Source organism: Aedes aegypti, chromosome 3 (genome assembly GCF_002204515.2).
Source record: "Aedes aegypti strain LVP_AGWG chromosome 3, AaegL5.0 Primary Assembly, whole genome shotgun sequence".
NCBI classification, from domain to species: Eukaryota; Metazoa; Arthropoda; class Insecta; order Diptera; family Culicidae; genus Aedes; species Aedes aegypti.
The window spans coordinates 194,346,635-194,360,314 of NC_035109.1; the positions used below are offsets into that span (position 1 = coordinate 194,346,635).

A 13,680-nucleotide genomic window follows, 5' to 3' on the forward strand; every position below is an offset into this window, starting at 1 on the left:
CTGTCATCCACTTTTCTTCCACGGCAATTTCTCAGCAGTTATTTATGGGATGAAGCTGATTTTTCGTACGTGACGTATGTATAATATGAGCTTATTACCTACCAAATTTCATTAGAATCGGTAGGGCAGTAGCTAAGAAATTGAGGTGGGTGTAAAGTGGGTGGCGTCTAATAGGATACCTGACTATACTGTACCTGACTTGAAAAAAATCCTCATACTGAAATGATGTTCTTGTTCAGAGGATCTTTGATTAAATTTCAATAGCATTTCACATGTTTTGTAGGCTAGTAAATTATAAAAAATACTTTTGTGTTGTTATTCCAGTTACAATTCAAGACGTCGGCCAGCCCTGTCCTTCCAATCTAGTACGGTAATGTCGGTTAGGAATGGAATTTTTTCTACAAAATGATGGCATTGCATGCACTCAATTCACTGCTGGTACCTGTTATCATTGCTTTTGTTCGTGACAGGACGTCCGCCTTATCGATGTTTTTTTCCTCCAGCATCCGAGAGAGAACAAATAGTAATTGCTGTTGGCCATTATCTGCTTTGAACTGCGAGAGCTCCGTCAGTATCTCGGAGCTGAAGCCCTGAAAAGAAAGAACGAGAAAATCCAGGAATTATTTCTTTCCGGGTCGTAAGTTGCTATGCGTTATTTCCTTAGTGAATAGTTTTTCTACTTGAATGAATAGATTATCTTAGTTGAATGAAAAGCCATCAGCGTGTCTTGTGATGAAAATAAATACAAGTGGTTTTCTCTGAACTCCGTCAGCACAGCGAATTTTATGTTCGTTTAATTGGATTATGGCTCCAATTTTACTACAATTACATCCGTTCACTATGAAGGAAACGGGGGGCGTATGGTAAACTGAATGTATTCCCGACTAGAGGCTTGTAACAAAAATATAATAAAATGTTATCAGAATGTTTTTTTTTTTTTTTTAAATTTCTTTATTAGTATCATTTCAAACATTACATTCATTTCTTATATCTAGGTGTTCTGTGTTATTAGACAACACTATCATACTAATTTGGTAAAACAAATTTAAGATTTAATTAACATTTTGTTAACAACATAATACATTTCATTTGCCGTAGCAGTTCAGTTTTTTTTTACAGGTGAGTTGATTTCACCTGCTTATAAGAGAAAATTTTTTTTTTTTAATATACTTAACCTAACTTAACCTAAACATATAACGCATTAATCGTGGCAATAGAAGATTGTAACGATTTTTGCCTGAAATTATTAATGATTGTATTTGACATTTGTTCCAATGTTTCAACATTGGATATTCTATGTAACTCATTGGTACTATACCAGGGAGGAAGCCTCAGAATCATTTTCAAAATTTTATTTTGAATTCTCTGCAGAGCTTTCTTCCTGGTATTACAACAGCTAGTCCATATTGGTACAGCATACAACATGGCTGGCCTGAAAATTTGTTTGAATATCAAAAGCTTGTTCTTAAGACAAAGTTTTGATTTTCTATTAATAAGGGGATAGAGACATTTTACATATTTATTACATTTGGCTTGAATGCCCTCAATGTGATTTTTGAAAGTTAAATTCTTATCTAGCATGAGCCCTAGATACTTAACTTCATCTGACCAATTTATTGGAACCCCTCTCATCGTGACAACATGTCTACTTGAAGGTTTCAAATAAAGAGCATTTGGTTTATGTGGGAATATTATTAGTTGAGTTTTGGAAGCATTAGGAGAAATCTTCCATTTTTGCAAGTATGAAGAAAAAATATCCAAACTTTTTTGCAATCGACTACAGATGACACGCAGGCTTCGTCCTTTGGCGGAGAGGCCTGTGTCATCCGCAAACAAAGATTTTTGACATCCCTGAGGTAACTCAGGTAAGTCAGATGTGAAAATATTGTATAATATTGGTCCCAAAATGCTGCCTTGAGGAACACCAGCTCTTACAGGAAGTCTTTCAGATCTAGAGTTCTGATAATTAACCTGAAGTGTACGATTTGACAGATAACTTTGAATTATTCTAACAATGTATGTTGGAAAATTAAAGTTTTTTAATTTTACAATCAAACCTTCATGCCAAACACTGTCGAATGCTTTTTCTATGTCTAGAAGAGCAAGACCAGTAGAATAGCCTTCAGATTTGTTGGAACGGATCAAATTTGTTACACGTAAAAGTTGATGAGTGGTCGAATGTCCATGGCGGAATCCGAACTGTTCATTGGCAAAAATTGAATTTTCGTTGATGTGGGCCATCATTCTGTTCAAAATAACCTTTTCAAAAAGTTTACTGATGGAGGAAAGCAAACTGATTGGACGATAGCTAGAAGCTTCTGCAGGATTTTTGTCTGGTTTTAAAATTGGAACAACCTTAGCATTTTTCCATTTGTCAGGAAAATATGCTAATTGAAAACATTTGTTAAATATATCAACTAAAAATGATAAGCTACTTTCTGGAAGTTTCTTGATGAGGATGTAGAAAATTCCATCATCACCAGGAGCTTTCATGTTTTTGAATTTTTTAATAATAGTTCTCACTTCTTCCAAATCAGTCTCCCAGGCATTTTCGAAAACGTTCTCTTGATTGAAAATATTTTCGAACTCCTGAGTAACTTGATTTTCAATTGGACTAGTAAGTCCTAAATTAAAATTGTGCGCACTTTCAAACTGCATAGCAAGTTTTTGAGCTTTTTCGCAATTAGTTAGTAATAATTTGTTTTCCTCTTTCAATGCCGGTATTGGCTTCTGAGGTTTTTTCAAGATTTTAGATAATTTCCAAAAGGGCTTAGAGCCAGGGTCCAATTGAGAAATTTTATTTTCAAAATTTTTGTTTCTTAATTGAGCAAAACGTTTCTTGATTTCTTTCTGCAAATCCTGCCATATAATTTTCATAGCAGGATCGCGAGTGCGTTGAAATTGCCTTCTCCTCACGTTTTTAAGACGGATCAAGAGTTTAAGATCATCGTCTATAATCACGGATTCAAATTTTACTTCACATTTTGGAATTGCAATGCTCCGGGCTTCAACAATGGAATTTGTTAAAGTTTCAAGAGCATTGTCAATATCAAGTTTAGTTTCTAAAGGAATGTTAACATCAAGATTAGAGTCAACATACGTTTTATATATATTCCAGTCGGCTCGTAAATAATTGAAAGTCGAGCTGATAGGATTGAGAATCGCTTCTTGGGATATTTGAAATGTAACAGGGACATGATCAGAATCAAAATCAGCATGAGTAATCAGTTGGCTACAAAGATGACTAGAGTCGGTTAAGACCAAATCAATCGTAGATGGATTTCTAGAAGAGGAAAAACATGTGGGGCTATCAGGGTATTGAATTGAGAAATATCCTGAAGAGCACTCATCAAATAAAATTCTGCCGTTGGAATTACTTTGAGAATTATTCCATGACCGATGTTTGGCATTAAAGTCACCAATGACAAAAAATTTTGACTTATTGCGAGTCAATTTACGCAAGTCAGTTTGGAGCAAATTAACTTGCTGCCCAGAGCATTGAAAAGGCAAATAGGCAGCTATGAAAGTATATTTACCAAACTGTGTTTCAACAGAAACACCTAAAGTTTCAAAAACTTTAGTTTCAAATGATGAAAACAGTTGATGTTTTATACGCCTATGAATGATGATTGCAACTCCCCCACATGCCCCATCAAGTCGATCATTACGATAAACAAAAAAGTTAGGATCTCTTTTGAGTTTAGTTCCAGGTTTTAAATACGTTTCGGTAATAACTGCTATATGCACGTTATTAAGGTGAAGATGCATCGAAGCCAAACCTCAAATTTTCAAGAGCACAAATTTGATGAACCAAACATCCGTTTGAGCTGAAAACTTAATCGTTTGGTCACTAGCTGGTGGTGACCAATCGATTAAGTTTTCAGCTTAAACGGGTGTTCGATTCTCCAGATTTGTGCTCTTGAAAATTTTAAGTTTGGCTTCGATTTATCTTCACCTTAACCGTAAGACAATTAAACAGCTCGTCCTCTTTACCATTCAGAGAACGAGCATTCCAATTTAAAATATTTAAATTATTATTTGGATCCATTAGAAAAACGTAATCCAATAACAATTTGATTTGTAAATTTTACACCTACTTGGACTGCTTCAGTCATAGTGGTGGCTTTGAACATTGCATCAATCATTAGATTCAATTGTTCAGTTAGAAAATTAAAATCAGAGGCAGACATGTCATGTGATTTCCCATTGGAATTTCCGGTAGACGAAGAAGCGGAGTTACCTGTGGCGGTAGGGTTTTTTCCATTTGATTTGAAACAAGTAGAATGGGTACCCATGGATCGAACAGGGGAGGAGTTCGAATTTCCTGCTACGATATCAGCAAAGGATTTACCGTGGGTAGATACATTCGAAATTGAAAGATTCGAACGGCTACCCGACGGATTAAAATTAGTTTGTGAATGAGCATGATTATGATCTTCCTGATGGGTATGATTCATGATCAAGCGATCGTTAACTGAAAAATGAGCATTGTTCGATACTCTACCAGGCAAATTCCGGAAACGACCGTTATCGTAACGGATATTATCTTTCATCTGCCTGGCACGAGCCTCAATGACCCTTTTGCGTGAAGGACAATTCCAAAAATTGGACTTATGGTTAGCCCCGCAATTACAACATATGAATTTGGTGGTATCTTCCTTCACTGGACAGACGTCTTTGGCATGAGAAGAACCTCCGCAAATCATGCATTTAGCATCCATGCGACAATTTTTTGTACCATGACCCCACTTTTGGCACCGACGGCACTGAGTGGGGTTCTGGTAATTTCCTCCAGGTTTCTGGAAATGTTCCCATGTCACACGGACATCAAACAAAAGTTTTGCTTTTTCTAAAGCTTTAATATTATTTAGTTCTTTTTTGTTAAAGTGAACTAAATAAAATTCTTGAGAAAGCCCTTTCCGAACAATGCCAGATTGGGTTCTCTTTTTCATAATGATTACTTGGACTGGGGAAAATCCAAGTAAATCATTTATTCCATTTTTGATCTCTTCAGGTGATTTATAGTCACTTGAGAGACCTTTCAAGACAACTTTGAACAAACGTTCAGTTTTGTCGTCATAAGTAAAAAATTTGTGCTTCTTCTCTTCAAGATATTTGAGAAGAAGTTCACGATCTTTAAGAGTTTCCGGCAAAACGCGACAGTCTCCTTTCTTTGCGATTTGGAAGGAAACCTTGATTCCCCTAATGGAGTTCAAGATCTCCTGCCTAAATCCCCCAAATTCGGAACAACTGACCACGATAGGCGGCACTCTTTGCTTCCTCACTTGAATCAAAGAGCCTGGGCTAGAGGCTGCTTCAATTTGGTGTTCGGAAAATTTGTCTAGAGCATCAAACTGATTGCTCATTTCGATACAATTATTCATTTCACCCTTGGAAGAAACTTCGCATTCCGGGGAAGCGTCCTTTCTTCCATTCTTGCCACGTGTAGTGACAGTTTTAAAACCCACTTTTTTGGAAGGAAGTAGTGAATTCAGAGATTCACCCTTCCTTTTGTTTGTTGTTGATACCATGTTTAATTAATAAACGAAAGAAGACGTGACCTTCGAAAGGTTTTTTCCCAAGACGGTGTCCAAGAAGGATTACCACCGCTAGCTTTCGCCAACGGGTCCAACGAAAAATCGAAGGCACGGGTCCAAACAAGGATCGTAAAGGGATCAATAGTAGAAAAATTAGTACTGAAAAGTACTGTTTAAGTAGCACTGAAAAGAACCGTTTTTAATTTTAGCACTGAAAAGTACTGTTTGTGTAGCACTGAAAAGTACTGTTTTATTGCTTTAGGTAGTTTTTAAGAAAACTTCCAAGAGCAGAGAGAATTCGTGTACGCACAGCACGAAGGTACGATGCGCACTGAGTTGTTATCAGAATGTGATATGCTTATCATATTATTATATAAATTTGTTAGGCTTCGTTATCCACAGAACACATTTAAACAAAAATATAACGTAATGTGTTTTATTTCTCTTGAATATATTTTTTGTTCATTTTAATAACTTTATAACAAAATTCAATACACACGTATGCATTTCAATAATATACAATATTTGAAACTTTTTCTCTTCTTTTATTTGATATAATAATGTTGTATCCAACTCATTCAACTTGAGTTTTTGATTTACAAAGCGAAATATATTTTATTGTGTTTCCTTGATCACCATTCTTCATTATTGGCATATCGTACTGTGCACTAAATATGGAACTAAAAAGCTGGGAACGACAAAGGGTGAGGACCAATTGGTTGGTCATCACAAGGTGTAATCAATCTAAAAGATTTTTAGTTCCAAATGAAACTATCACGAAAAGACTCTTAGAGCTCAACAAGAGAGTTCTTTGTATATACACTGGCCTATTAACTGGACACAGTCCGAGTAGATATCATTTGAAGAATATTGGTCAGGTTCAGAATGATATCTGTCGTTTCTGTAATATGGAACGCGAAACCTCGGAACACCTGCTCTGCAGTTGTAGTGCATTATACAAGCGCAGATCCAAATTTCTAAACGGGGGTTATTTACCACCAAGTGAAATTTGGACTGCAAATCCCAGTAAGGTTGTGGGTTTTATTAACTCTATTTTGCCTGACTGGGAAAAGACGCGTCAAAGTGATTAAGCTGTTCACTTGATTTATGGTAAACAGTTTTAGTTCCTTCAATGATGCGAATAGTAAAAAGGGACATGCCAGAAAAGTTCAATCCAATGGATGCAGTGGCTTAACCTTCCCAACAAAAAAAAATCTTCATTATTTTAACATTTACAACAAATCTAAATCAATATTGTTGTTGATCAGATCATGTAACCTTTTGATAAATATTAACACTTCAGTCGTCGCGCTGTTGTATTTTGTACAACACTGTTGAAAAAAAACTCGCCTTTCGTTCACAACACCAGCGTAGTGGTTCTGACGGTGGCAAACCGCGCGACGACTGGAAGGTTAACTAAATGAAGATAAAAATGAGTTACTTTGTTTCATTTGAGAGGAAGGAAAAAAAACCTCTTGGATCTTCAAACTACCAAAGCGTTCACAGAATGTTATGATCATCATTTATTTTTTTAATAATGTAGGTGATTGAAGATTAACTCGTTGCGAAAAGTCCAATTTTAAATTGCTTGTTTTACATCAAATTATATATTTTTCAGTCAATTGCACCAAGAATCATGTTTGTTTGAATTGTCATATAATTTATCAAAAAGCTTCTAACTGAATGAGTTACCGCGAATATTAGACAGTATAACTATTTTGATACTTCGTATAAAACATTATATCTTGGTTTGATATGTTTTTGATAGAATTAAAACACATTTTGTTATGTTAATGTGATATTCATACACTTTCTGTAATAATTTTAGTTATTTTAACAACATCCTGCATCAATTTTGTAACAACCTATGTTTGAAAAAAAAAAAACTTGTAACATAATAATATGTGCTGATATAATTTTGTTATGTACCCTTAGTCGGGTTATCTTCTATTCTTGAATCATGAGCTACCATGCGTTCCCATAGAGGTGCTCAGACTTTGCTTTTGTAGCATGTGGTTTTCGTTTCGAAAATTTCAATTTAGATATGATGTACATTTAAGATTCTCGCTCCAGTCCATTTTTTGGATTGCATTTGGATCCCATAAGAACTGGACAAAATTTCAGCTCAATCGGTAAAACTATATATTAACGCCAGCCGTTCAAAGTTTGTATGGGATTTACTATGAGAAAACTTACTTTTGCAAAGAAAAATCGCCAGAAGTTGTCCTCTATAAAAATTCTGAACACAGAGCTCGATGGATATTATTACGATGAACAACATTGTCGAAGACCGCAAAGTAATCCGAAAAAAGTTATTGGCATAGACAAACTTTGAACGGCTTGCGCTAAAATATAGTATCACTAATCGAGCTGGAATTTTGCACAGTTATTATCGGACCTAAACGCAATCCAAAAAGTGGACTGCAGCTAAATGCAATCCAAAAAGTGGACAATGGCGACTTCCTTTTTATCACCTGCCATTACCATATGCCATTTGAATGGCATTTTTTTTATTGTGTTTGCAACAATAAAAGGAACTATATAACTTTTCTCCGCTTTTTCTAGAATTATGATTTGACTAATGTTCACTTTTAGCACAATTCGATTCGAAGTACAAGTACAAATTTGGATGTTTACTTCCACTAGCCGTAATGATATTACACCGTGTAAGTTTTTCACAAAGCACACAATTTCACAATACATTTCAACAAGGTTGAAACTACAATGTACACCCGATTCTGTTTTTGCACGGATTTTTTTTTACACGGCCGTGCAAAAAAAGTTTCCATACAAAATTTTTTGCCAAAATCTTATTTTTGCATGAAACGTTGAGAAATGGTGTTACACGGTTTTTGAAATTTTGAACTGAAAACTTTATTTGCACGGTACGCATCCCCCGTGCAAAAACAGAATCGGGTGTTATTGTAATTGTATAAATGTTAGTTTTATTAAAATTATTTGGTTTTAGCCAATTTACAATTTTTTGAGCCGAATTAAAATAACACGAGGCAGTAGCGTAACCAGGCTTTGGCTCTAGGGGGGGTTTTTGTGGACTTGAAGATTATGTGTTTTTGAAAAAACGGATTTAAAAGATTTCGAGCAGAAAAATTTTAAAATATTGCTAGATTAACGTTAAAGAAAAAACGTAACACCATATGCAAACTTAGGCTTTTCTAAACCACCCTGGGTATTTATTTTTTATATAAATTTACAACGCTACTCAAAGGGAACCTATTGTACCTGGTGAATTTTTCGAAAAGTTCTCCGAAATGCGTTTGTTCTGTATGGAAAAACCTTCGGGTTCCAAAAAACATTTTGTTCTTTACAAACATTGTCTTAGATTCTACATATGTCTTGGTTCTACGGGACTACAATATTCTGTTTTATTGTTTTTTTTATTCAAATCCACATTTTTGTTCCAGAGGTTTTTCAATCTACAGTGTGATGCACGCACATACAGTAGCAGTTTGTCGAAGTCAAATCAGCATTGAAGATATTTAGGCACTATCAGATTAAACACAAAAATTTATGATTTTTTAGCTTAGTAACGGAACTATCATCTCCCTTAATCTTTCCAAGGATTTTTTTTTTCCATCGAATTTTGCATCAATCAACTTTTTAAACGGTCTCGATAGGCATACATATCTGCATGTTTGTTTGACAAACTTCTCTTCATAAACCTGTAGCATATTTATAAAAAAAAATACAAATTGACGCTTATATTGAGCTGTTTGGTAATCCAATCCGCATGGTTATTAAATTAATCAACTCATTACGCGTGGTAAAGATGGATAAATTATGGGTGAAATTATGAAAAAAAAAATTACACGTGCTCGGCGGGGATTTGAACTCAGCGTCAATTTATATTAGAGTGTTACTGCCTCTCTGTAGTAGTCATGTCATCACTTGAGTGAGAACGACACGTTGATAGCCTTCCCACATCTTTACTCTTCCGCAGTTGTTGTGAAAGCGATGTAGGTATGATAGGCAAACAGTTTCAACACTAAATAAATCGCACTCGCTATGCGTGCGTGTTTAGTTACATGAGATGGATGGTTGTGGGTTATGAAGAAGCTCCTGCGTGGTCTGTGGGGATTTGAATTCTAAACTTGTAACCAACTCAGTTGGCTCCGTAGCTTAGTTGGTAAAGCGCTCGTCAAGCATACAACAGTCCTGGGTTCAAATCCCAGCCGAGCACGTGGAATTTTTTTTCATAATTTCACCCATAATTTATCCACACGTGTGTGTGGATTTCAGTGTTTAATTTCAAAAATATATTTGATAATTATAAAAATTTTGTGCGCTGGAAGGGGGGGGGGGTGTTTGACCCTCAAAACCTCCCCTTGGTTGCGCCACTGACACGAGAAAACGATAAAAATCATGACAGTTGCACACTGTAGCCGTCACTGAAAAAACTTGATCGAAATTGTTTTGATCTTGAAAACATTATTTTTGTACTACTGTTTTCGGGAAAATTTATCCATAAAACAATGGATTACCTGCTTTGCTTTTGCTCACAGTTTATCAGTAGAAGTTTTCTCGTTTTATTTTATATGGGGAAAGGCATCTAACTTCAAATTTCTCGTAAATGAAAGCATTAAGGTGAAGATGAATCGAAGCCAAACCCCATTTTTTTAATAGAACAAATCTGGAGAACCAAACACCCGTTTGAGCTGAAAACTTAATCGATTGGTCACCATTAGCTAGTGACTAATCGATAAAGTTTTCAGCTCAAACGGGTGATTGGTTCTCCAGATTTGTGCTATTAAAAAAAGTGAGGTTTGGCTTCGATTTATCTTCACCTTAATCGAAAAAAATATTTGATAGGCTATGACTACTATCACCATTATTATTACGTACAACTGGTACTAAATATTGTTTCGAAAAAAGTTCACAAGTATGAGAAATAGTTCGTTAGATACATTGCGCCATAAAAACATTTTTCGCGTTACCTTTTAGCAATTTGTCGTGCATAGACACTAACGCATGTACGTTACTATGCGGTGAGTAGCGAATCAGGCCATGTATGTAACCCATTGATATTTTATGAAAGTGTGAATTTGCTGATTAATCCACCTAAAAGTGAGAACGAAATTTAATTTCTCATATTTATGAATCTAAAAATAAACTTTTTTTGGGAAAGTTGTAGGTAATATTAAAAAAACAACTTTGCTGAAGACACCGTATGCACATCTTTTGATTTTCATGTACATTTGTAGAGTTTTTCGTGGATCGCCCCTAAAACTCGCCAGGTTCATCATAATGATGGATGATTTTGTATAATTCTCAATTGTTCTAGTGTTATTTGTTACTTGCAACAAAAACGCATAACTTTCTTGAAAAGAGCATCTGTTTATCTCTCGTACTTTTCGAGTTATTGAATGTTTTATACAAAATTTTACACCTTTTTGACACTAAAAATCATTAGGTTGCGCACATTTCCGCAGTATGAAACATGCTCATTCAGTGGTTTAATACTGCAGAAAAAAAACACTTAGTCTGACGGTCAAAAGAAAGCCAGAAAAATGTTTACTTACATGCATATATAATTTACACTTATTCACTATACCCTATATATGCTTAACTTGAATATCTGGCAGCCCTGTATCGAATCTTATGCAATCGAATCAACAATGTAATCAATCAACAACAGATCGGAATAATCTGTTTAGACGGGTTTATCACAGACAAACAGACAAAATATCCTGCACTCTTTTCGTCGTTCACCTTTCTAACGTCACCTGCATGTAAGTAAACATTTTTCCAGGTTTTGTTTTTCCCGTCAGGCTAAAAAAGGCTTTCTCTGCATTTCTTAGTATTAGTTTCACACCATTGCATTGGATGAGCATGATTCAGACTGCGGAAATGTGCATAACCTAATGATTTTCAGTGTCAAAAATGTGCAAAATTATATATAAAACCTTTAATAATTCGAAAAGTATGGGAGATAAAAAATTTACTTTTCAAGAAAAATATGCGTTTTTGCAAGTATCAAATAGCACTAGAATTGAAAAATGTATAAAATACTCTATCCAAGTTTTGATGAAAAAAAAATGATTTTAAGGGGCGATCCACAAAAAACTCCACAAATGTACATGCAAATCAAAAGATGCATGCGGTGTCTTCAGCAAAGTTGTTTTTTTAATATTACCTACAACTTTCCCGAAAAAAGTTTATTTTTAAATCCATAAATACGAAAAATAAAATTTCGTTCTCACTTTTAGGTGGGTAAATCACCAAATTGACAAATAGTAAATATTTCGTGGAAAAACATTCCCGAAGACACTATAGTACAAAAATCATGTTTTCTATTGGTGAAAAAATTTCGATCTCGTTTTTTCAGCTGGTTTGAAACACGTCCACTCGCGCGCGCGGCTTGCTGCGATCTCTGGTCTACGCACAATGGTCGGGCTATATATGAAGAGGCGGCCAAAACTACCAAAAACTTTTTTGAGATTTCTATGTCTTTTATCATTTAATATATACCTCATGTATTATATTATGATGCTTAATAGAAATTGAACTAAAATTTAAATTTCTTTGACTTTTATGACGTCAAATTGGCTTAAGTCAAAAAAATTAAAAATGTGACAAAAAAATAATGTACAAAATTCATAATTTAGGAATTCATTTTTCTTAATTCCTTTATTAGTATCATTCCAAACATCACATTCATTTCTTATATCTAGGTGTTCTGTGTTATTAAACAACACTATCATCCTAATTTGGTAAAACAAATTTAAGATTTTATTAACATTTTGTTAACAGCATATTACATTTCATTTGCCGTAGCAGTTCAGATTTGTTACAGGAGAGTTGATTTCACCTGCTTATAAGAGGAAAAAAAAACTCGTTTTCAATTTACTTAACCTAAACATATAACGCATTTATCGTGGCAGTAGAAGATTGTAACAATTTTTGCCTGAATTTATTAATTATTTTATTTGACATTTGTTCCAATGTTTCAACATTGGATATTCTATGTAACTCATTGGTACTATACCAGGAAGGAAGCTTCAGAATCATTTTCAAAATTTTATTTTGAATTCTCTGCAGAGCTTTCTTCCTGGTATTACAACAGCTAATCCATATTGGTACAGCATACAACATGGCTGGCATAACATATTTTTGAATATCGAAAGCTTGTTCTTAAGACAAAGTTTTGATTTTCTATTAAAAAGGGGATAGAGACATTTTACATATTTATTACATTTGGCTTGAATGCCCTCAATGTGATTTTTGAAAGTTTAATTCTTATCTAGTATGAGCCCTAGATACTTAACTTCATCTGACCAATTTATTGGAACCCCTCTCATCGTGACAACATGTCTACTTGAAGGTTTCAAATAAAGAGCTTTTGATTTATGTGGGAATATTATTAGTTGAGTTTTGGAAGCATTAGGAGAAATCTTCCATTTTTGCAAGTATGAAGAAAAAATATCCAAACTTTTTTGCAATCGACTACAGATGACACGCAGGCTTCGTCCTTTGGCGGAGAGGCCTGTGTCATCCGCAAACAAAGATTTTCGACATCCCTGAGGTAACTCAGGTAAGTCAGATGTGAAAATATTGTATAATATTGGTCCCAAAATTCTGCCTTGAGGACACCACACCAGCTCTTACAGGAAGTCTTTCAGACCTGGAGTTCTGATAATTAACCTGAAGTGTGCGATTTGACAGATAAGTTTGAATTATTCTAACAATGAATGTTGGAAAATTAAGGTTTTTTAATTTTACGATCAAACTTTAATGCCAAACACTGTCGAATGCTTTTTCTATGTTTAGAAGAGCAAGACCAGTAGAATAGCCTTCAGATTTGTCGGAACGAATCAAATTTGTTACACGTAAAAGTTGATGGGTGGTCGAATGTCCATGGCGGAATCCAAACTGTTCATTGGAAAAAAAAAAATTCGTTGATGTGGGCCATCATTCTGTTCAAAATGACCTTTTCAAAAAGTTTACTGATGGAGGAAAGCAAATTGGATGCTGATTGGACGATAATTAGAAGCTTCTGCAGGATTTTAATCTGGTTTTAAAATTGGTACAACCTTAGCATTTTTCCTTTTGTCAGGAAAATATGCTAATTGAAAACATTTGTTAAATAAAAGCTACTTTCTGGAAGTTTCTTGATGAGGATGTAGTA

At 34.7% G+C, this 13,680-nt stretch overlaps 1 protein-coding gene across 2 annotated transcripts in view; it reads right to left on the bottom strand.

Annotated features, from left to right (window-relative positions):
* The window catches only part of LOC5575383, a 77,375-nt gene that overhangs the window by 9,554 nt on the left and 54,141 nt on the right, over positions 1-13,680 (bottom strand). For both annotated transcript variants that reach the window (XM_021850018.1, XM_021850017.1), the window contains one exon: positions 443-590. In XM_021850018.1, the coding sequence (XP_021705710.1) occupies positions 443-590 (148 nt within the window). The remainder of the gene's footprint in view (positions 1-442; positions 591-13,680) is intronic.